The sequence below is a fragment of the Moschus berezovskii genome, chromosome 20 (genome assembly GCF_049115385.1).
Source record: "Moschus berezovskii isolate FMDL1 chromosome 20, NW_MosBer_1.0, whole genome shotgun sequence".
Classification (NCBI taxonomy): domain Eukaryota; kingdom Metazoa; phylum Chordata; class Mammalia; order Artiodactyla; family Moschidae; genus Moschus; species Moschus berezovskii.
Window position 1 is genome coordinate 46,739,754 of NC_142479.1, and position 22,063 is coordinate 46,761,816.

General features: G+C 62.0%; 2 protein-coding genes across 5 annotated transcripts in view; one reads left to right on the plus strand and one right to left on the minus strand.

Annotated features, from left to right (window-relative positions):
* Positions 1-1,988: 1,988 nt before the first annotated feature.
* On the plus strand, positions 1,989-18,172 carry SREBF1 (sterol regulatory element binding transcription factor 1). Of its 3 annotated transcripts, XM_088828954.1 has the most exons (20): positions 1,989-2,304; positions 8,960-9,004; positions 10,279-10,710; positions 11,071-11,258; positions 11,343-11,480; positions 11,581-11,799; positions 12,418-12,532; positions 12,704-12,924; positions 13,154-13,355; positions 13,468-13,646; positions 13,888-14,149; positions 14,228-14,394; positions 14,532-14,700; positions 15,201-15,309; positions 15,574-15,683; positions 15,791-15,923; positions 16,072-16,237; positions 16,680-16,880; positions 16,978-17,086; positions 17,418-18,172. In XM_088828954.1, exons 1-20 carry the CDS (start codon positions 2,130-2,132, stop codon positions 17,645-17,647), a joined length of 3,570 nt encoding a protein of 1,189 aa, XP_088685080.1. In that variant the 5' UTR covers positions 1,989-2,129; the 3' UTR covers positions 17,648-18,172. The 3 variants fall into 3 exon arrangements, with proteins under 3 accessions (XP_088685080.1, XP_055263443.1, XP_055263444.1); XM_055407468.2 differs by lacking the exon at positions 8,960-9,004 and having other exon boundaries at positions 1,989-2,220; XM_055407469.2 differs by lacking the exon at positions 1,989-2,304 and having other exon boundaries at positions 8,851-9,004.
* A 630-nt stretch (positions 18,173-18,802) lies between these two features.
* The window catches only part of RAI1 (retinoic acid induced 1), a 97,292-nt gene continuing 94,031 nt past the window's right edge, over positions 18,803-22,063 (minus strand). For both annotated transcript variants that reach the window (XM_088828953.1, XM_055407465.2), the window contains 3 exons: positions 21,649-21,742; positions 20,222-20,271; positions 18,803-19,922 (listed from right to left, as the gene is read on the minus strand). In XM_088828953.1, the coding sequence (XP_088685079.1) occupies positions 19,908-19,922; positions 20,222-20,271; positions 21,649-21,742 (159 nt within the window). In that variant the 3' untranslated portion in view covers positions 18,803-19,907. The remainder of the gene's footprint in view (positions 19,923-20,221; positions 20,272-21,648; positions 21,743-22,063) is intronic.

Consider the following 22,063-nt stretch of genomic DNA (forward strand, 5'->3'; position numbering starts at 1 on the left):
CCTGTGAAATGGGATTCCGACCTCCGGGAAGAAAAGGGTTAAGGCGGACGCGCGCAGCTCCGGCGCCCGGTGCGGGTGCGGCGCAGCAGCAGAGCCCCCGGGAGGGCCAGGGGAGGGGCGCTCAAAGGACTACGTTCCCCGAAGAACCGCAGCCCCACCCGGCTTCCCCCACCCTCCCCTGGACGCCTGCCCTGCCCGGCTGGCCTATGGCTGCCCAGTGAAGCAGTGATCTCTTTGATGGCAGATTCCTCCCCGCTCCCACGACTGGGCCCTTCAGTTCAGCTGGCTGCGGGTCTCCATGGGCGCTGCTTCGTCACCCTCTCTCCTGAACTGCTGCAGTTACGCTTGCATATTGACTGAGCTTACTCTTTACATATGTGGTATAGGCGGCTACAAGACAAGCAGGCACGTCTGTCTTGACCTTGACTCCAACAGACTGTGCACGGTTACAGAAGGAAGGAGTGTTCTCATTTTACAGACACCAGAAAGATGAAGTAAGATGTTCCAAGTACACAGCAAGCAGGTGAAAACCCAGACCTGTTTCCTGACTCTAAAAAACTGGTCTTCAGGCTTCACACAGCACCCTCTCCCCTCCCTGGGAAGGGCTGTTGGAAATTTCAGGCAACTCCCCAGATTCCCAAGGCCCTCTGGGTGCTTGACTCTTACTAGGGGGGTGGGGCCTGGGCATCAGGATGCAGGGGGCTGTTCCCCCACAGAATTTCATCTGGAGGGCCAGGCCCCAAGGGTCCCTGAACAGGACCACTTGGGAAACAGATGTGGTTTGGAGGTCCCCGGGGCCTGGCCATCCCTGTTCTGGGTAATTTTCCACCGCAGCCACTTCCGGGAGGGGAACAAAGAGCCCTGCGTGTCCAGGCTGAGCCCCAGGGACTTGGGCCTCCAAGGCCTCTCTTGGCCTGGTCAACACCCCCCTTCCAAAGTGCGCCACAAATGTCACTCCGTCAGAGGGTGTGGTCAGACAGGCTATATCTGGAATCTGAGCAAAGCAGTACTCAGGATGGCTGGATTCACTGAGGAGTGGGGGGTGGAGGTGGGGGTCCATACCTCTGATAAGGCTCCTTGACTGCCCCCTACCAAGGGTGCCTCTGCTCACTGCTTCCACACTTCCAGCACCTCCATATTAGTATCTCAGTCCACCTCATCAGGGCCCTCCCTTGGCACCTAGCTCTGCCACCAATCCACAGGACCCAGGGTCCTGGTCCAGCCCTCTCCCCAGCCTAGCTGTCTTCTCTGACCTGCCCGGGCCTCCAGGGCAAGGGGGCCCAGACCCAAAGCACAGACTGCCCCTACCTTATCCCAGCTGCTCTGGGGACGGGGTCCAGTCCTGGTACAGCTCCAGGTGGCTGTGTGAGCTTGTGCTGGTGAGCTCCTGAACTCTGGGTGCAGAGGCCAGCCCACCTTCAGCAGCCGGACTGGGCCCACTAACCCCCAGCCCTCTGTCAGTCCCACAGCTGGATCTGGGAGGAAACCAGAGTAAGTCAGAGTGGGAAATTCTAGCCTCTTCCAGGCTCTTCAGAAGATCTAAAGAAGGAGGGTGAGGCTCATCTCACAGGCCCAGCCGGCCACCGTCACTAACGTCCCAATCAGCCTATGCGGAGACACCATCAAGCCCCGTTACAGCTGAGAAAACTGAGGAACAGTGTGGTGATGTAACTGGCCAGAGGGCATACAGCAGGTCTTGGACTAGTCTGTCTTCCAAAGACCCAAATCTCGGAATGAGGTTTGTCGGGTCACTTCCTGCCCCAAGTTCAGAGACATCTGGGACGGACCCAACCTGGGGCTTCCACTCAGCCCCCTTGCTCAGGATGCGAGAAGCCAGGGCCTGCGGGAGCCCCGCAGCAGTCCGCGCGGGGATGGAACGGCCAGGGGGCGGGTGCGCACGCCAGACCGGAGCCGCCTGACACTCCTCAGGTTGGGCGGGACCGTCCACCCGGGGGTGGGGCTCCTGCAAGGCTCCGCCCCGCCCCGCCTGCCCCGGAGAACAGCCGCCGGGAACCGAGTTTCCGAGGAACTTTTCGCGGGCGCCGGGCACCACCGAGTTCGGGGCGGGACGCGAACGCGCGGAGCGGCTGCTCGGGCCCGGCGGACCTCCGGGAGGAGGCGACTGCGCCATGGACGAGCCACCCTTCAGCGAAGCGGCCTTGGAGCTGGCGCTGGCCGAGCCTTGCGAGCTGGACGCAGCGCTGCTAACCGACATAGAAGGTGCGTCAGGGCCACTGGGCTCCGCGCGCGGGGGGCGCGGAGCGGGGCGGGGCGCGGCCCGCTCCTCTGTGCGGAGTGCCCCGCGTCTCTGCACCGAGCGCTGCGGACCTCGTGGTCCTGTCCCCGCGGAGCTGCCCGTGCCCGCCGGGTCCTATAGGAGGCTCGGCGCTGAGCACGTGCGCCTCTGGGCGCCCCGGCCCGCACCCCGCGGCCAGCGAGTCCTCAGTCGCGAGGCGGCATTGGCGAGAGCCGGGTAGCCGGCATCGGCGAGGCCCCGCCCCGCCCCGGCCTTGACGTCAGCAGGAGGTTACTCTCGGTCGTTCCCTCCGGCCTGAGAGTTCAGCTCGGCGCCCGCGCTCCTGCGCACGCGCGCCGTGGTCCCGCGGACCCTGACAGACCAGGGCCCGGTTCTCCTAGCTGGCTCCCGGTATCGGTTCGGCACACGCTTATTGAGCGTCTACTGAATACCAGGCCCAGTCCTAGGCACTAGGGGTTCACAGACCTGGACTCCCCCTTTCCTTGGAAGCACAGACCCACCCTAAGGAAACCCATAAACAGATATTTACACCTTGTGGTGGAGCTGGGGCAGGGCGACTGCTTCGGGTAGGGCGGTGGGGTGGGACCTGAGCTCAGCCCTGAGAAGGATGTCTTCCCCGCAGAGGGCACGGCGAGGAGTTGGAGGGGCACAGGTGAGACTGGGCAGGTGGGTGGAAGAGGACTTGTCAGGGAAAGGCGGGAGCAACAGCGCAGGCTCTCTTACACACCTGGAAACACTACTCTGGTTGTTCTACAAAGAGGGTGTTGGGGGCGAAGCTGCAGCGGGGCCAGTCAGGAAGCTGTTGCCCATGGTGCACAGAGCACATTCCAACCTTGGCAAGTTGCCTCCGAGGTTCCTATGCAGTTTCAGCCACGTTGGCTACCTTGCACTTGGTTGATGGGGAAAACAGGCCCTAAACACAGTACCCAAACCTCCCACAGCCTGGATGAACTCATCCATGGAGCCTATGGCCTCCCTAGGGTTAGCAAAATGGACACATCTGAGCCAACCACTCTTTGGATGGCTTGCTGAGAACCCAGCTGGTAGGGCCCAAGAGTTGCCAGGTCCCCTGAAGGGGAGTTGAGAGGAGGGCCAGGCAGTGTTGACTTGGGGGTGAGAGCTGAACTGGATCCCAGAGGCAGTGGGATGTTAAGTGACTTGTCCCAGGTCACACAGCAGAGCATGGTAGAGCCAGAATTCAAACCCAGGGTGGGAGCTCCAGAGCCCACACCCTTAAATGCTGGTCTCCTATTGTGAGAGAGATAGAGAGTGTGTGTGTGTGTGTGTGTGACGCTGTACAGCAGGGGACTCAGGAGGCTGCTCTATGTGGAGGTATGCTGGGGGCCTGGGAGTGGGTTGAAACGGGGTCATAGGTCACATGGCCACCTCCCCATCCTAGCCCAGAGCCTTTGACTCATGAAACAGAGGACTGGCATCAGGGAGTCCGCCCATGGCCCTCAGCCCCACCCAGCCTGGGCATGTGCCTCGGCCAGACTCCATCATGTGACCAGTGCCCTCACCAGAAGCCCCAGGTCCTGTGCTGCAGGCCAGGCCCTTGATGCACCACACCGCGACTCCGGGTGGATCTGCCTGCTCCCAGCCTCCTTTTTCTCTTCTTGTTTTGGGTTCCCTTGTGGTCCTGAGAGAGGGTATGTGGGAGCCCCCTTGCATGAGTGCTGGGATTGTGTTGATGCCGTGGAGGGCCTCACCTCCCACTGGTTCATTCACTGCACAATGCTGCTCAGGGACGAAGAGGTGATTGGAGGAGGCTGCTGGTTGGGTGGGCCTGGTCAGGGGGTGGCCTGGTCCTCCGGTGCATAGCTGGAAGTCACCTCTGCCTGGGCTCCCCAGTTCACTCCATCTTCGAAGTCCAAGTGTCTGCCCTCAGTCCAGTTCCTAAATCAACCACAGGGACCTGGCTTCCTGGGCTCCAGCCCAGCCTGCTGAAAGAGGTACATGGGGGCCAACCTGCCCGCCCCCCTGCCCAGGCCTCTCCCCACAGTCTCTCATGCCCAGTTCTCTCCCTGGTGCTGCCAAGCATGGGCCCTCCTTAGAAAACAAGCTCAAGATGGCTTACAGCCCTGCTCTGGCCACAGCACATACCTGCTCAGTCCCTAACCACCATGGCTCCCCAGAGCCCCAAGATACAGTCCCTTGTCTCAGTGTGGTGTTTGAGACCTGTCAGGTGGGCCCTCCTGTGATGAGTCCTGTCCCTCCCTCCAGGCCCTCCCCGTGCCCTGGACACATCTGCCCCCACAGGGCGCCCCTGCCTCATCATGTCCAGAGGTCCTGAGGGCAGAGCCTGGGAGAGGCCTCTCCCCCTGGACATGGCCCCTCTCCATCCCTCTCCTGCCTTGGGTGCCTGGCCCACCTGCCCCAGGTGGCAGGAAGCAGAAGCCCTCCTGGTGTGGCCATGTGCTCTCTCCAGGCTGCAGTGGCTGCCCTGGAAAGCTGGGGTGAGGCCATAGGTGGGCTGCCTGTGAGCCCCTGTGAGTTCCAGCCCTTGCACCTGTGAGAGGGATGGGGAGAAAAGTGCTGGGGGCAGTCCAGGGAGGCGGGTGGGCTGGCAATTGGTAGCTACCTTCTGCTCGGTGGTCACCTCACTGGATGCAAACATTCTAGGTGACCTGCCCAGCCTCAGGTGGGGTTACCACTGGGTAGAGGCCTGGGGTCTGGACTTCGCCCAGCTGATAGGGGCACACCAGGTGGCAATGATTCCTGGCCAGAGCAAGTGCCTCTGTCCTGTGTCTTGCCAGCCACAGGCCCCATGGATGTGCCCTTTGACCCTGGGACCTACTGGGCGTGCACACCACACCTGTGGTAGGGGAGGGGAGAGCCTCAGAAATGCAACGGTCATCTCCTCTCTGGTATACAGGCTGGGGGTGGACATGTCCACTACCCCCACCTGCCCAGCTGAGGTGTGGGGAGCAGCAGGAAGGCCAGGCCCAGTGGGGATTGCCTCCTAGGCCAAGAACATGTTTCAGTAAATCTGTCTCTAGCTGGCAGAGGCGGGCCCAAACCCAGCACGTGTTTCTGGGTCTCTGGCCATAGATGATGGTTTGCTGTACAACCACCTCAGGGCAGCCTCTGAGATGCAAATTAAAGCACCTTCAAGGTTCCAGTCGCACAGTTGTGAGGACTAAGGAAAGCACCCCAAAGTAGGTAAAAACGGTAAAACGCAGTGCTGGTGATGCTCTGATTAAATGTGACATATTGCAAGGGAGAGTGTAAAGAGGTTTATTATTCCAGAGAGCAGCCTGGCAGCTTGGAAGCAGTATGCTGCCTTTGAACCAACACACACACTTCAGAGGGGGCAGTGCCAGGGCTGAGCCTTGGAGCTTCATACAGCCTCCCCTCTGCGTAGCACTCTGCACGCACATCCTGACCTGGGATGAGTGGTTGCAACAAGTTGGGACAGAGCCAGGCTGGCTTCAGGGCTCACTTCTGCCCCTGGCAGGCAGGGCTGGGGGCTGTGGGCTGGGGGGGTTGGCAGGCCTGGGTGTAGGTCTGAGGTTCTTCACTTGGCAGTCGGAGGACCTGGGGCACATGGCCTCCCTCTGAGCCTTAGTAGCCTCATCCAGCTAGAGGGCTCATATTCAGGTTCTGCTGGGGCTCTGGCCCCGGGGCCATCCCATTCCAGGAAGAGCGGGTACCTGCCATGTCCCTGGTCAGCCCCCCACACACAAAAGCCGCCTGTGCCCCCACTGCACACATGATCGGCTGAGAACATGCGAACCTGCCAACCGTGTTTCTCAGGAGGTTCCAGGAGATGCTGGTGGGAGCAGTGGGGCTGGCTGGCAGGGTGCATGCCCACTCCCCATTGCTGCCCTGTGCCCTCCCTTGCACAGCCAGAGGTGGAGTGGTGCTGTTGCTTTGTGCTGTCTGCTGCAGACTTTGTGACCTGCTCAGTCAGTCAGTTCAGTCGCTCAGTCGTGTCCGACTCTTTGCGACCCCATGAATCACAGCACGCCAGGCCAAATCCCTTTTCTGCCCATTCCCTGAGAATTGGTGTTCTTAGCTCAGGCAACAGACAAACGTGGGTTGGAACTCCAGCTTTGGGCTGTCTCCTTGACCCGCTTCCCTCTTGACCCCCTCTTCTGCAGTCACACCAGCCTCTTCTTTGTCTTGACAGCATACCAAGCTTGCTTTCACCTCAGGGCCTTTGCACTTGCTGTTCCTACTGCCTGTGACATCCTTCCTTCCTCCTGGCCCACTCCCTCCTTTCATTCAGACCTCTACTCAGATGCCCCCTCCACAGAGAGGCCTGCCCTGACTCCCTCTGTTTCTTCACAATGCTCATCACCTGCACCCCCTTCTAGTAGACGGTTGGCCTCCCTCACTGGAACAGAAGCTCCACTGGGAGGTCTTCATGCTCTGTTCCTGCACCCCCAGCACCTGGCACTGGCCTGACATTTAGGAGAGGGCAGTAGATACTGTCAGAGAAACAGATCTGAGCTTCATGGGCTAGGCCATATGGGGGAGGTGGTGAGCTCCCTGTCCCAGGAGGCATGCAAGAAGAGTTTGGGGTGCAAAGCCTTGTGTCAGCTGGATGGGTCATAGGCTCCTGTGATAGTCAGAGCTGGGCTCCTGTGGGTGGGCGCAATGGGGGTCCCCCAAGGATTTCTGTCATGGCCTCAGAGGATAAACAGGCCTGAGAATAAAAGGCCCACATCTGCCTTCAGAGGGAGGTTTGAAGGTAGAGCCAGGGAGAGGGGAGAGGGTTTCAGGTTTCCCGTTAGGCCCTGATAGAATCAGGGCAGGAGAGGAAAAGATGAAGCCAGGCTTGGGGAGGGGCAGGTGGGCCCCCTGAGGCTGAGCCCACATCTCCCCACTCCCCATAGAGTGGGTGCAGGAGCCACGCGGGCCTTGAGTCTTAGGTCACATGAGTGCTTACTTCACTGGTGGAGGGGCCCCACTGTGGGAGCCCTGCCCAGCCTTTCAGACCCACTGGACTGGAGGGAGCTTCCTTAAACTGTGCACCCTGGTGGGGCCTCTCTTGCCTCCTAGAATCCCCGGCGCCAAGGCCAGAGGTGAAGGCTCAGAGAAGGAGAGTGTCTTGCCTGGGACTGCACAGCAAGTGAAGGGTGGAGGGAAGTTCTGGCACTCAGATCTGGCTTTAGGAGAGAGTGAGAGGGGGCCCAGTCAGACCGTGAGTTCAGGGGGTGGTGGCCCCTCGACACGCCACCAGATGTCTGCTTCTCACTGCATCTTCGTTAGATCGTGTCCCCAAGGCCAGCCCTTCTCTTGGCAGCTGTTCCTGACCCTATCGGCTGTGGACTTCTCCCTTCTATGTCCTTGGTCTAGATGGGACAGAACCAAGACATGTGAAATGGGAAACAAAGGGGGCGAGAGAGCATGAGACAGGGAGAGGGATGGTCAGAAGCAGGTAGGCTTGATGCTGGCTGGGTGGCCCTGGCCCTGCAGAGGCTCAGGTGTGGGTCAGCCCTGGAATTCAGGCCTCAGTGTCTCCCAGTCTCAAGGTTCTCAGGTGAGGTAGGAGCCTTGTCAACACCAGTGTCTTGATTTGGGGGGGTGAGGGAGGGTGTGAGCACCCACCAGCTGAGGAGGGAGGGAGGTGGAGAATTCAGTTGCCCTTGGCACCCACTGCAAGGCCATGGAAGGACCCAGACAAAGAAGGGTGGATATGTGATGGAGAAGAGCCTCCTGGAAAGTGAGAGCCATCGGGCCCAGGGGGTCTCTGCCCCCAACACCCTCTGAGGCTGCAGGACACCAAGAAGGGGTCTCGGGTGGGCTTGGCTGCAGTTGGAGGCTGGCCTGAGCCTGGGGTCCACTTGGCCACAAAAACTGGAGCTGGCAACCTGAGCTGCTGGCCAGGCTCTGTTCATCCGTGTAGAACTCAAACCTTACACAGAAGGGGAGAGGGCCTGAACGCCCCTCCAGAGACCCCCAGAGCCTGTCACCCCAGGACTTCCTCACCTTCTGTCCCAGGGACTGGGCTGCCTGATCTAGGCCTCTCTTCAAAGGGATGTCTGTGTGGGGCTTCAGCTCGGGCTCAGCTGTTACTGGCCATCACTTCGGGGTATGGGTTCCCTTCCTCAGTTTCCCTGGGAAGTGACTGTTGCCAGGGGTCCGTGCGGTGGGGTGTGGCCCATGCTGGGGCGGCCCAGGAAGGGGAGGTCCCCACACGCACTGCACTCAGTAACACCTTTACTTGTCCCCGTCGGAGCCAGGATCGTGCTCGTCCCATTTTCAAGAGCAAACTGAGGCTTAGCGTGGTCGAGACCGGCTCAGGGTGTCAGAGAGCCAGCGACTTAGCTGCGGAGTTGGAGCACCCCTCGCCAGCCCCTCGTTCCACCGCTCTTCTCTGATTTGACCGCCAGTAACCCCTGCAGACGTCGGCGCCTAGTGGGTTAAGGGCCAGCGTCCGCTAGTAACCCCGGCCCCCATGCGGCGCCGCGGGGCGCAACCCGAGCCGCGCGCCGTGGGGGTGGGGCGGGGCCGGGGCGGGGCCCCAGGAGGCGGTGGCGCGGCCGCTGATTGGCCGCACGCGCTCACCCCATGCCCGGCCCGCGGCTACGCGGGGCGGGGCTGGCCAGCGGGGCGGGGCGTGGCGGGGGCGGGGTCGGGGGCGGGGGCGGGGCCGGCGGGTAGCTGTGTCGCTCAGCGGCTTTCAAGTGCGCCGGCCCCGCAGGTGAAGTCTGCGCTCGGAGACCGGCAGGCCAGCCGCCTGGACGCCCCAAGGGGCGACGGGCACGGGCCGCGGAACCATGGACTGCACGTTCGAAGGTATTTTTTTGGAGGCCTCCACCCCTTTATTATAGAGCTTTCTTCTCCTCAGCGGGGTTATATCCTCGGTGCCCTGAGGGGAGGTGTACACGCTCCCTGCTCTAAGAGGAGTGGGCTCCCCATCCCCACGTCCGGAGTAAGGGGGTGGCTTTCCCACGTCTTCTGCTCCGCAGGGAGAAGGATCGCTTTTCCTTCTGTCTCCTGGGGCTCCCTTTTGGGGGGCACCTTGGGCTTGACAGACAGTGGGAGCCCTGGGTTCAGCCAGTTTCCTCTCTCGGCCTCAGTTTCCCCAACTATCAAAGGGACTCGTGAAGCCTGGGGTAGGGGGTCCTGCGGGAGAAAGCACTCTGTGCACTATGACCTGTGCGGACCTGGAGGGCCTGCCAAGTATTTGTGTTTGAGGACAGGAGGGCTGAGCTGGCACCCCCCCATCGCCACCCCATCCTCCGTTGTGCTCTCCTGGCAGCCTGGGTCGTCCCCTGCAGTCACTTTCCTGCCTGGCACCTGTCAGTAGGAGGGACTCAGTTGACCTTGAGGCCCCTCTCTGTGCAATTGTCCTGTCACAAAGTGTTTTGTCTGTCCTGTACAGAGGGGGAGACTAAGGCCTGGTGAGAGGACACTTTCACCAGAAGCCCAGGCTGGGAGTCTGGGGGATACCTGGGGCTCCCAGGGTTTGCTCATGGGTCTTGCAGAGCACTTTGACCCAGTGGATGACTCCCTCAGTGGGTTAGAGGGCCCTGGACTGACCCAGCCAGGCTGCTGGTTGCCAGCTGGGGGAGAGGACTTGCGGCCAGTTTGGGCTGCCGCGGGCCATGTGTCCAGTCTGTATGAGGAGGAGAGTCAGGGCAGATGGCGTTGGCTTTCATTGAGGGGAGACTGAAGCCTGAATGGCCGGTCCCGAGGCTACTTGGCTGCAAACAGGGCCTGGGCTTGTGCCCAGAACATTCAGAGACACACTGGTTGGCACACATATGGCCAGTGGTTGACTCTGCCCCAAGTCTCGGTTTATTGCACAGAGAAATGGGTTGGCAAAGGCAGCTCTGAATTGAGCGGTTGTGGGCCTCTGCTTTGGGGGCCGCTGGCATTGTCCAGTGTCGCAAGGCTGTTTGATGCACTGGGCAAAGCTCCAGATGTCCCAAGTGTCTCTGAGCGTGGGCTCCTGGGGTGGCTTTTTGTTCTGTGGCGTTGCTCCCACGTGTACACTGTGTGGGTCGGGGGCATGAAAACACACGACACCTGCTCCACTGCTGCTCAGTTTTTCTTCCTCCCTGCAGACATGCTTCAGCTCATCAACAACCAAGACAGCGACTTCCCGGGCCTGTTCGACCCGCCCTATGCTGGGGGCGGAGCAGGGACCACAGACCCCGCCAGTCCCGATGCCAGCTCCACGGGCAGCCTGTCCCCACCTTCTTCCACGATGAGCTCCTCACTCGAAGGCTTCCTGGGGGCGACCAAGGCGACACCCCCACCTTTGTCCCCTCCCCAGCCTGCACCCACCCCCCTGAAGATGTACCCATCCGTGCCTGCCTTCTCCCCGGGGCCTGGAATCAAGGAGGAGCCAGCGCCCCTGACTGTCCTCCAGCCCACCACCCCCCAGCCCCTGCCTGGGGCTCTCCTGCCACAGAGTGTTGTGGCTGCCACCCCACAGCAGTTCAGCTCTGCCCCCATTGTGGGCTACCCCAGCCCTCCAGGAGGCTTCTCCACAGGTAAGGAGGGTGTGTGGAGGTGGGGGTCAGGTGCTCTTAGTAGAGAAGTTTGCAGGCTTTAGCAGTCGGGCCTCTGCTCTGTGGCTGGAGACGCCTGCTCACCAGCAGTTCTTGGGCTCCTGTGGACGAAGCACTTCCCTCACTGCCCGGGGTCCACACCAGCTGCCCTTCCGCAGAGCGGTTCTTGGCTAGGAGGCTGACATACTTTCATCAGAGCCCTGGGCAGAGCCATCCAGATAGGAACCCTCGGCCACAGGGGTAGTGACTCATCCCGGGTCACATGGTGATGAGGACCTCGGGGATGGGCTGGAAGTGGGTTGTGACAGCCTGTGTCCTCAGCCCCAGCCTTCATCTCTGCAGGGACCCCTCCAGGGAGCAGCTCTCAGTCACTGGCTGGCCTGCCACTGGCTTCCCTGCCAGGGGTCCCGCCCATCTCCATGCACAGCCAGGTTCAGAGCGCGGCCTCCCAGCAGCTGTTGACAGCCACAGCCACCCCCACAGTGGCCCCTGGAGCAACCGCTGTGACCTCTCAGATACAGCAGGTCCCGGTGAGGAGGTCTGGCTGGCATCAGGGAGGTGGCGGCCCTGGGCCCAGACCCATAGCCCATGGCTGAGGCCCCTCCTGTCCTTAGGTCCTGCTGCAGCCCCACTTCATCAAGGCAGACTCGTTGCTCCTGACGACCGTGAAAACAGACATGGGAGCCCCTTTGAAAGCGGCAGGCATCCGCTCCCTGGGCCCTGGCACTGCTGTGCAGGCAGCACCCTTGCAGGTAGGGGGCTCGGGCGGGGTGGGGAGGTGGCTTGGGCAGGGTAGGGGGTCGGGGTTTGCTCACATGCATGTCCACCAGCTAACTGTGCCTGGCCCTGCAGACCCTGGTGAGTGGCGGAACCATCCTGGCCACGGTGCCACTGGTAGTGGACACTGACAAGCTCCCCATCAACCGACTTGCCGGCGGCAAGGCTCCAGGCTCGGCGCAGAGCCGCGGCGAGAAGCGCACAGCCCACAACGCCATCGAGAAACGCTACCGCTCTTCCATCAATGACAAGATCGTTGAGCTCAAGGACCTGGTGGTGGGCACTGAGGCCAAGGTGTGGGCTGAGGCCCTAACAGGGCGACTCTGGGGAAGGAGGCACCTGGGAGGAGGAGGAGGATGGGGCTGGGCAGACAGTCCTGGGGCCCCAGCCTCCTCAGGCCTGGTAGCTCTGTTCAGCTGAGCTTCAGGGAAGCCCCAGGTGGCACAGGCTCTTCAGGTTCTGGGGATTCAGCAGAGGACAGACAGAGATCCTGCTGTTGAGTATCTGACATTCTAGCAGGGTGTGGGGGTGCCAACAGATCTGGGTTGGAGTGTGCCAGGTGGCATAAGTGCTGTGCTGGAGAGAAGAGGGATGGGGGAAGTTGCAAACCTGAATTGGGTGGTCAGGGAAGGCCTCACAAAGGTGATGCGATGTGTAAACAGAGGCCTGGAGGAGGTGAGAGGGTGAGGCATAAAGGTGGAATGATGTTGACAGCAGTCAGCCAGGTGCTGTTGTCTGTATCTTACTTACCTGGGCGGCAGGTTCTAGGGGAGGAATGTTCCAGGGAGTAGGAATAGCAGATGCAAATTTCCTGAGGCGGTTGTATTGCAAAGCAGCCCTGCCCCCTCACTTCAGTGCCCAGCTCTCTGGCCTGACCACTTGTGCCATCTGCCTCCCACCCCACCCCTGCAGTTGAATAAATCTGCCGTCTTGCGCAAGGCCATCGACTACATCCGCTTCCTTCAGCACAGCAACCAGAAACTCAAGCAGGAGAACCTGAGTCTGCGCACTGCTGTCCACAAAAGCAGTGAGTGCTGGCCCCCACCACGCCTGGCCTTCCTTGAAGTTCTTGTCCTACAAGAGCCCTTCACCCTCTGTTTGGCCTTCTCTGGCCCACAGCTACCCCAGGTCCTGAGCTCCCATTTGGGGTGAGGTGGCGTGTGGAGCTAACTCCAGCCTGCTCCTCTCTGGCCCACAGAATCGCTGAAGGACCTGGTGTCGGCCTGCGGCAGTGGAGGTAGCACAGATGTGCTCATGGAGGGCATGAAGCCAGAGGTGGTGGACACCCTGAGCCCACCCCCCTCAGATGCCGGCTCGCCCTCCCAGAGCAGCCCCTTGTCTCTTGGCAGCAGGGGTAGTAGCAGCGGTGGAAGTGGCAGTGACTCGGAGCCTGACAGCCCGGTCTTTGAGGATGGCCAGGTGAGGCCTGCAGTGTTCTTCCCTTCTTGTCATCTAGTAACTTCCTCCAAGCCCCAGGACTGGGTCAGGCCCCTCATACATCCCACCTCCCCTTTTATAGACAGACGAAAGACGGGGCTGAGGGGTTCCTACAGTAAGGCAGGGGGCAGAGTTGACCCTCCCTTCCTGGAGTCATGCTCTCTGGGTCATGCTGCCCTGTTCTCACCGCCCTGCCCGCCCCCTCCCCCAGGTGAAGCCAGAGCCGCTGCCCGCCCCCCACAGCCAGGGCATGCTGGACCGCTCTCGCCTGGCCCTGTGTGCGCTTGTCTTCCTCTGTCTCTCCTGCAACCCCTTGGCCTCCCTGCTGGGCAGCCGGGGTCCTGCTGGCCCCTCTGACACCACCAGCATCAACCACCTTCCCAGGCGCAGTGTGCTGGGTGCTGAGGGCAGAGGTAGGGTGGTAGGAGGGGGACTTTTGCGGATGTGGATCCCGTCCTGTGGGCTTGGGGCTCTGGATTTCCTGGGTGCCCAGCCTCTGTGTCCCCAGCCTCTGTCTGCCCCCAGATGGCCCTGGTTGGGCCCCGTGGCTGCTGCCCCCACTGGTCTGGCTGATGAATGGGCTTCTGGTGCTCTTCTCCTTGGCGCTTCTCTTTGTCTACGGAGAACCAGTCACTCGGCCCCACTCGCGCCCTGCCGTGCACTTCTGGAGGCATCGCAAGCAGGCCGACCTGGACCTGGCCCGGGTAAGCGGCCGGACCCTGGGGGATGGGAGCGGGCAGGGCCGGGACCCTGAGCAGTGCCTGGGATGGTGCTGGGCATACCGTGGACCTCCCTTGTTCTCCCCACTCCTGTCTACCCCTCTGACTCCGCAGACCCCTGGGGGCCCAGCCTGTGCTGCTGGGGATGGTGTGATCCTCACGGGGGGCCCAAGGTGGAGGAGTAGCGCAGCCCCATGTTTCTCACCTGAAAACCCCTCACCCCCAGGGGGACTTTGCCCAGGCTGCCCAGCAGCTGTGGCTGGCCCTGCGGGCCTTGGGCCGGCCTCTACCCACCTCCCACCTGGACCTGGCCTGCAGCCTGCTCTGGAGCTTCATCCGCCACCTGCTGCAGCGGCTCTGGGTGGGCCGCTGGCTGGCCGGCTGGGCTGGGGGCCTGCGGAGAGACCGGGCCCTACAGGCAGACGCTCGCACTAGCGCCCGCGACGCAGCCCTTGTCTACCACAAGCTGCACCAGCTGCACACCATGGGTATGCGGGCGAGGGCTGGGCCCCCCGGGTCCTGCTGCCTCAGCACCACCCTTGGCCTCATGCCCTCTTATCTTCCAGGGAAGTACTCAGGTGGGCACCTCGCTGCTGCCAACCTGGCGCTGAGTGCCCTGAACCTGGCTGAGTGCGCGGGAGATGCTGTGTCCGTGGCCACGCTTGCTGAGATCTACGTGGCTGCTGCACTCAGGGTCAAGGCCAGTCTGCCACGGGCCTTGCATTTTCTGACAGTGAGTAGGTGGTGACCAGTGGGGGCTCTGTGGCTGGGTGAGGGCTGCACAGAAAGGTACATGGTTATGGGGGCGGCTGCGGGCCCACTGGGGTCTCGGCCAGGGTTCAGTGTGACGGCCCGTTCCCTCCTCAACAGCGCTTCTTCCTGAGCAGTGCCCGCCAGGCCTGCCTGGCACAGAGCGGCTCAGTGCCCCTTGCCATGCAGTGGCTCTGCCACCCTGTGGGCCACCGTTTCTTCGTGGATGGCAACTGGGCCCTGTGCAGCGCCCCGAGGGACAGCTTGTACAGCGTGGCTGGGAACCCAGGTGCCTTCTCACCCTGGGCCCGTCCCTGTGCCCACCCCTTTCCCTACAGCTGGCTGCCTCTTTCGTCCCCCATTCCCATTCCTCATGCCTATCCCTGGTCAGTCTCTTGTCCCCTGCCTCTCTGCTGTCCCTGCCCACCCTGGCCTGCTGCCCCACCATCTGGTGTGGCTATGGGGATGTGCAGATGGGGAGGCCAGCCTGGCTCTGTCTCAGCTGGGGCTCTTCTGAGGCAAACAGAAAGACAGGGGGAGGGGGGCCAGGGGGCTGATTCGGGAGGTGTTCCAGACAACATCACCACGCAGTGAGGAGGTTCGGAAAGGGTGTGCATCCCAGATGGGTTATCCTGTCCACAGGTGGGCGGAGCGTTTATCCACCAGCTTTCACTTGTCTCAGAGCCAGGCCCACCCGTGCCCAGAAAAGATCCCTAGTGCAGGGAGGTACATGTGCACAGGAGGGGTGGGGCCATTCTCGCCCCTCCACTTGCCCACTCTTCTCCACAGTGGATCCCCTGGCCCAGGTGACTCAACTGTTCCGCGAACATCTCTTGGAGCGAGCACTGAACTGCGTGGCCCAGCCCAGCCCCAGCCCTGGATCAGCTGAGGGGGACAAGTGAGTGTCTCCGTGCGCCTCAGCAGGCCAGAGCCCCCTGCCCAGTGGAGCCTGGGAGAGGCTGAGTCCAGGGACCCTGTGGGTGGCCAGAGCCGGGCCACTGTGGCCTTAGGTGCATTTCGGTTCTTCTCTGGGCCTCAGTTTCCCACCAGCCTGGCAGGAGGGGTCAGAGGCTCTTGGAGGAGCCAAGAGGCCAGGCTGTACTGTGTGTGGCGGTGAGGATCCCTGCCAGCCATCCTGACCGCCCGTCCTCTCCTGCCTCAGGGAGTTCTCAGATGCCCTGGGGTACCTGCAGCTGCTGAACAGCTGTTCGGACGTGGCTGGGACTCCTGCCTGCAGCTTCTCCATCAGCTCCAGCATGGCTGCCACCCCCGGTGAGCCCCCCAGCCTCCCCACCTGTGACGTCCTCAGCCCCAGCGCCAAGCAGCTCAGCCTTGGGTGCAGTGTGGCTGAGTTTCTGCCTCCTGTGCCCCCTTTGCAGGCACAGACCCAGTGGCCAAGTGGTGGGCCTCTCTGACAGCTGTGGTGACCCACTGGCTTCGGAGGGATGAGGAGGCAGCCGAGAGGCTGTACCCGCTGGTGGAGCACCTGCCCCGTGCCCTGCAGCAGTCCGAGTGAGCACTGGCTGCATGCTCATGTACCACCTCCAACCCTGCCCCCAGCTTTGTTCTGTGTCCTTGGGGTCCCGCCATGTTTTTCCCATGAAGCCAGAACTAGGGCAGAGGGAGGTCTGACCATGAAACCTCTGCCTTGGCCCAACAGGAAATCCCTGCCCAGGGCGGCTCTGCACTCCTTCAAGGCTGCCCGGGCCATCCTAGGCCATGGGAAGGCTGAGTCTGGCCCAGCTAGCCTGGCAATGTGTGAGAAGGCCAGTGGGTATCTGCAGGACAGCCTGGCCACCACACCAGCTGACAGCTCCATTGACAAGGTAAGGGCTGGGGCTGGGGGCCTGGCCCGTCTCAGGGGCCTTGGCCTTTCCATTCCCTGGATGGTCCCCCTTGGGCTGCAGAAGACTGCAGGGTCAGCCCAACAGCACAGGACGGGGAACCCAGCCGGCCTTGCCTTCTGGCTAAGGCTTGGGTCCAGGGGAGAGTGGCTGCTCCCTCTGGCCTCAGTGTTGCCCCCCAGGAAGAGGGTGGGGTGAACATGTGGCAGGGCCCTCCCTGGAGGCTGCCACACAGGCTGGTGGGGGCATGGGGGCCTGGAGAGCGGGCGGCCCCGCGGTGCATTGCTGTTGCATTGCATGTGTGAGGCAGGTGCAGTGCCTCGGCAGTGCAGCCCGGAGCCGGCCCCTGGCACCGTGGGCCCCCAGCCTTCTCTCCCACAGCCAGAGGCCCTGACCCTTGCCCTGCCCTACCCACCACCCCCAGGCCATGCAGCTGCTCCTTTGTGACCTGCTCCTTGTGGCACGTACCAGCCTCTGGCAGTGGCAGAAGCTGCCGGCACCCACCCAGTCCTCGCAGGGCCCTGGAGGTGGGGCCCAGGCCTCTGCCCTCGAGCTTCGTGGTTTCCAGAGGGACCTGAGTGGCCTGAGGCGTCTGGCACAGAATGTCCGGCCTGCCATGCGGAGGGTGAGTGCCTGCGGGGCCCTGACTTGCGATGGGGACAGACAGGTGTCTGAAGGGAGTGGGGGCCTGACCCGAACCTCTCCTGGCCCCTCCTACCCAGGTATTCCTACATGAAGCCACTGCCCGACTGATGGCAGGGGCCAGCCCGGCGCGGACACACCAGCTTCTGGATCGCAGCCTGAGGAGGAGGGTTGGCCCCTGCAAAGGAGGTGAGAAGGCCGGCTGGCCCAGGTGGGAAGGGTCGCAGGCCAGGTGAAGGCTGCAGAGGGAGACCGTAAGACACATAGGAGCCTGGGGACTTCGAGGTGGCCCCCGATGGGAGCCCTAACCTGAGACTCGGGGGACGACTGTCCTTTGTGGAGCACTCGCTCTGTGCTCCAGGGGAAGGCGCGGAAGGGACCAGCTGCATGGCAGCCGGGCAGCCCAAGACCAAAGGCGTGGGGGCGCACGCAGGACTGGGCGGCAGGAGCGGGGCCGGGGCCTGAGCCCTACCCCCCCGGCGCGGGCCCGCCCCTGACGTGCTCCCGTGCGCATGCGCAGGCGTGACGGCGGAGCTGGAGTCGCGGCCCACGAGGCGGGAGCAGGCCGAGGCTTTGCTGCTGGCCTCCTGCTACTTGCCGCCCGGCTTCTTGTCCGCTCCCGGGCAGCGCGTGGGCATGCTGGCCGAGGCGGCGCGCACGCTCGAGAAACTCGGTGACCGCCGGCTGCTGCACGACTGTCAGCAGATGCTCATGCGCCTGGGCGGCGGGACCACTGTGACCTCCAGCTAGATTCCTGCCGGCGGGCCTGCCCCAGAGCCCGGTCTCCGTCTCAGCGGCCGAGAGCAGCGCTGGAGATCCGGGGCTCACGCCCAGTCCACGGACTGCACGGCCCCTGGGGGGCTGGAGACCCTCGGAGACGTCTGCTCTTGACCTGCGGGCCTCCCCAGCCCGCTCCCGCACTCGGCGCGCGGTGGCCAGGATAGTGCTGGCCCCTGGTGGCCGGCTGGGGGATTGCCGGGGCCTGCCGCCGCCGGATGTCACGTGTTCCCAGTGACACCCGCTCCTGGGTGTCATGGGCCCCCAATCCGCAGCTTTCCCCCTCTCTCCAGAGAGAAGAGAGGGGTGCATTTCACTGAGCCGAGGGACCCTACCCCCGGTGCCTCCCTCCCATCTAGGGAGACCTGTGCATAGTGTAGATCGGAGTGCACCAGCCTCCTGGCCTCCAAGGCTCAAGCGTTACTTTGCCTTTTGCAGACTTTATTTTCATAGGTTGAGAAGTTTTGTACAGAGAATAAAAAGTGAAATTATTTATAATCTGGGTTTTGCTCCTTTGGGGAGAGGCTAACCAGAGGGGATTCTTTGGGCCTTCTGTCCCCCTAGCACCCAGGCAAAGGCTTCCCATTCCCACCTGCCCTTCTGTGTTTGGGAGGCCTGGCTTTATTCCCTCCAGCTGACCTGGGCCCTGGCGCTCTCTCTCATCTCCTAACCCTTAGGTCCCTTGTGGTTTCAGCTTTTCCTTCTTGCTTCCCCTCCCAGCTTCTGCCCCCTTCGGGTCCCCCTGTGTGTCTGGGTGTGTCACCTGCCTGACCCCTGTCCCCTCATCTGAGGCCACACAGCTGTGGCAGCGCAGCAGGGGCTTCTCTTCCTAAGACTGCTCATTCCTGTCCCAGAGCCCTCCCCTAAAGCTTGGACCTTCTCCCAGCAGAATCTGGTCAGAATCCATGGGCTGCAGAATTCCAAAACAATCGTTGTATCTTTATTGACTTTTTTTTTTCTGAATGCAATGACTGTTTTTTTTTTTTACTCTTAAGGAAAATAAACATCTTTTAGAAACAGCTCGATACACACAATCTTCAGTGTGAAGCAATATACTAATAAGAACACTAGTCGTCTTAACATTTACAGTCTTCATATATATTATATATATGTATATGTATACATATATATACACTATATAACGAGGCTGGATATAATACACACGTTCACCATTTTACAGTCATATGTACAGGAAGTTGCTAGGGCGGCCCCAGGGTGGGGCTGCGTCAGGCCTATCGAAGCGTGGACAGAGCTGAGGACACGGACAGACAGGCGGACGAACTGGTGGGCACTGGCCCGGGGCGGTGGTGGCTGCATGGGGAAGGAGGCAGCGCTGGAGCCACCTTCCCAGCAAGGGCCCTGTGCTAAGGGGTGCACGACGCACAGTGGCGACACACGGAGAAGCGAGCATGTTCCCAACATATATACATTCTATGTGACATATATATAGAGGGGCACACAGGTGTGCACATGGATCTAGCGCTGTCTCCGCTTCCGTGCGAGTGGCGCTGTGGCCCCTGGAGACGGTGGTCGTGCGGAGGGTTGGTCTCACGTCTGCTGGGGATCGAGGCTCCTGTGCTCCCAGGCTGGGCTGCAGGGATGGGGTGCGCTGGAAGGAGGATGAGCAGAAGCCAGTGGGGGCAAGTCTGCCCATGCCCAGGAAGGTCACATCCCTCGAGCACAGGCCCCAGATGCTCGGCCCTCCAGACCTTCACGCAGGTTTTGGCCGAGGCTGGGCAGTTAGGGCGTCCAGCCTCCAGCCCCTCCTATGTGGGTCAGGACTCGCCCCATCCCCTATCCCTACCCACCCCCAGGGTGTCTGGCTGCAGGCCATGACCGACCCACGTGGAATGTGTACCACGTCATCCCGGAACTTTCAGGGGAGAAGTGTGTCCCCAGGCTACAGGCCTCCCAGCCTCGGCAGAGTCTGGGTGTCCCAAGGGGTCTGGTCGCTCCACGGGCTAACCCCTCTCCAAGCCTGGCCGGGGGATGGGGGCGAGAAGGCCCTGTGCCGTCCGGTGCTAGGAGCAGACGGGTCTGGAGGGTGTTTTCTACCCAAGCGGGGACCACTAGCTTCCGCCCAAGGCGGCCAGATCCAAGATTCGGGTTCCGGATCAGGGATCCGCTCAGGACCCGCGCCGGAAGCAGCGCAAAGGCCCGGGGGCTATGACAGCGGCTCCTCTCCTCGGCGGCGGGCGGGCTGGCTCCGGCGGTTCCTCCGGCCAGGAGTGGATTACAACGGCAGCCTCTGCGGGAAAGAGACACGAGGCGCGCTGCCTACGGCGGTGCACGTGCCGAGGGGGTCAACCCCTCCGGACTCGTCCCGGACTCGCAGTGAGAGCGAAGCCCCGCAGCAGCTGTGCCTGGAGGCTGGCCTCCGCGCCCCGCCCCCGGGCTGGGCCGGCCCCCGGCGCACCAGGGAGTTAAAGCGGCCCGGGGCCCTCTCCTGTGCACCCGCCACCGCGAGGTCTGCCTGGAGCCGATGGGCCCGCGGCGGGGTTTGCTCTCCAGCCTGGGCCCCTCCAAGAGGGGCTCGCGGTCACTCACCTTATGTTTGGGGCATTTCAAAGAAAAGTTCTCTTCAATGAATATACAACCTATGAGCAAACAGAAGTTCATGCGGTCAGAACCGGCGTCGTGTGTGGCCGGGAGCCGGGCGCCCATCGCCCCGGACGCCCCCGGTTGCGGGTTTTTTTCAGAGTAAGTCAAACTCTGCCTGCCCTCCAGCCCCGCTGCCTTGCCTGTCCTTTACTCTCCCCTCCCCCTGGAACCCCCTCTAGTCATAGGGAGGCCTCCCCTAATTCTCCAGCCTGTCCCCCTGCAAACGGCCAAGCCAAGCCAATCCGACAACACAATCCTTCTGCCCCGCCCTGGCCGGCACTGGGGGTGGCTCTGCTGGAGGCAGATGGGGCGGGAGCAGAACTGGGAAGGCTCCAGACCTCGTCTGGGTCTAACCGCCTCAGCTGAGCTGCTAGCTGACCACAGCCACCTGGGTGGGCTCTGCCTGCCAACCCCTATGCGCCTTCCTGAGACTTAGTAATGCAGCAAATACAGCAGCAGCACAGCCTGCCCCTGGGGACACTGGCCACCTCCCTCTTTGCCATCCTCCCAGTTTGGCAGTCCCTCCTTCCTGTGCCAAAGCCTCTGGGGCTCCCAGGGTGGTGGGAGCAGGGAGGGTCCTGGCAGGGGAGGCCTCTTCTCTGTCGTGTAGCAGGGTTGTCATACCCTCACCCCCTTCCAGGGCAGCAGGGGGTGGGGGACAGAGGTCCTGGGGCCTCCCCGAACTAAACCAGTGCTGCCCTCTCTGGGTCGTGTACATGACCTCACTGCCTGCCCCAGAGAGCTGCAGAAAGAAATGATTCTCCCCTCCGCTTCACAGATGGGGCCCTGACTGCAGAGGCATGGAGGGACGCACCCAGGCCACGCATGAAGGATACTACCAGGATCAAGGGCTTGGGCTCTCTGGCCCAGGCAGTCTGTGCTCTGCGTGCCTGGCAATGGTCAGACAAGTGAGTAAGCGGAAAGAACAAGGCAGGTGCAGGGAGCCTGGCGTGGCCCTGCTTCCCCCTTCCACAGCTTCTGTTTTGAATCTCCTCTCCTTCCATCCCACTCAGTTTTTGTCACTGAACTGTCTCTCTCCCCTTTTCCCCCAACCCAGTGAACTCCTATTCAGACTTCAAAGGCCCAGCCCGGTAGCCCTGCTCTTTGAGGCCTGAGATCCTCCCCAGCTCTAGGCACCCCTTGGCGACAGCAGCTGACATACAGCTTTCAACCCTGTAGTCTATGCTTCTCCAGCAGGTGGCTGGGGACTGACGTGTCTTGCCAGCATTGCCCAGCAGAGGGCCTGGCTGAGAGACACCAGAAGATAAAAAACTGCTGGGGGAGAAGAGGGATGCTGGGGGGGTCAAGTGGGGTTGGTTCAAGGAGCTGTGCCCACATCCCCTGACCTCCTGTCCGCTAGGGCTGACTCTTACCCGCGTCGCTGGCACACGGGTAATGGTAGGTGTGGAGGCATCCTTTGTGGCAGCACCCTATGGTGGCCCCCGCTTCTTGGCAGCTGGAACAAATCTGGTGAGGAGAGAGGGAAGACAGGTGAGTCTGCAGCTGAGGGGCCCGGGAGGCCCCCCACCCTTCTCCGAACAGGCCCTCGAAAGGCAGCTGTGGGAGAGCTCAGGATGGTCATCGGCACCTTGGGTGGGGAGCTCTCTGGGTGGGATACCTCGTGCATAACCATAGGGGTCTCTGCGTCGGGCAGGTGTGGGTGAGTGATGGCTTGGCCACTGTGTACTGCATGACATCAGCCGAGCAACACAGCTCTTGCCACCTGGTGTGTACAGTGGGGATGGCTCCTGCCTTATGGGATGGTCTCAAAGATTGAAGGAGTGACTC

What these genes read in the sequence shown, in the direction of transcription:
- SREBF1 (XM_088828954.1), top strand. Translation starts at nt 2,130, where the DNA reads ATGGACGAGCCACCCTTCAGCGAAGCGGCCTTGGAGCTGGCGCTGGCC. An exon ending in CATGGACTGCACGTTCGAAG is followed by an intron (nt 9,005 to 10,278) that starts GTATTTTTTTGG and finishes TCCTCCCTGCAG; the next exon opens with ACATGCTTCAGCTCATCAAC. An exon ending in CCGACCTGGACCTGGCCCGG is followed by an intron (nt 13,647 to 13,887) that starts GTAAGCGGCCGG and finishes CCTCACCCCCAG; the next exon opens with GGGGACTTTGCCCAGGCTGC.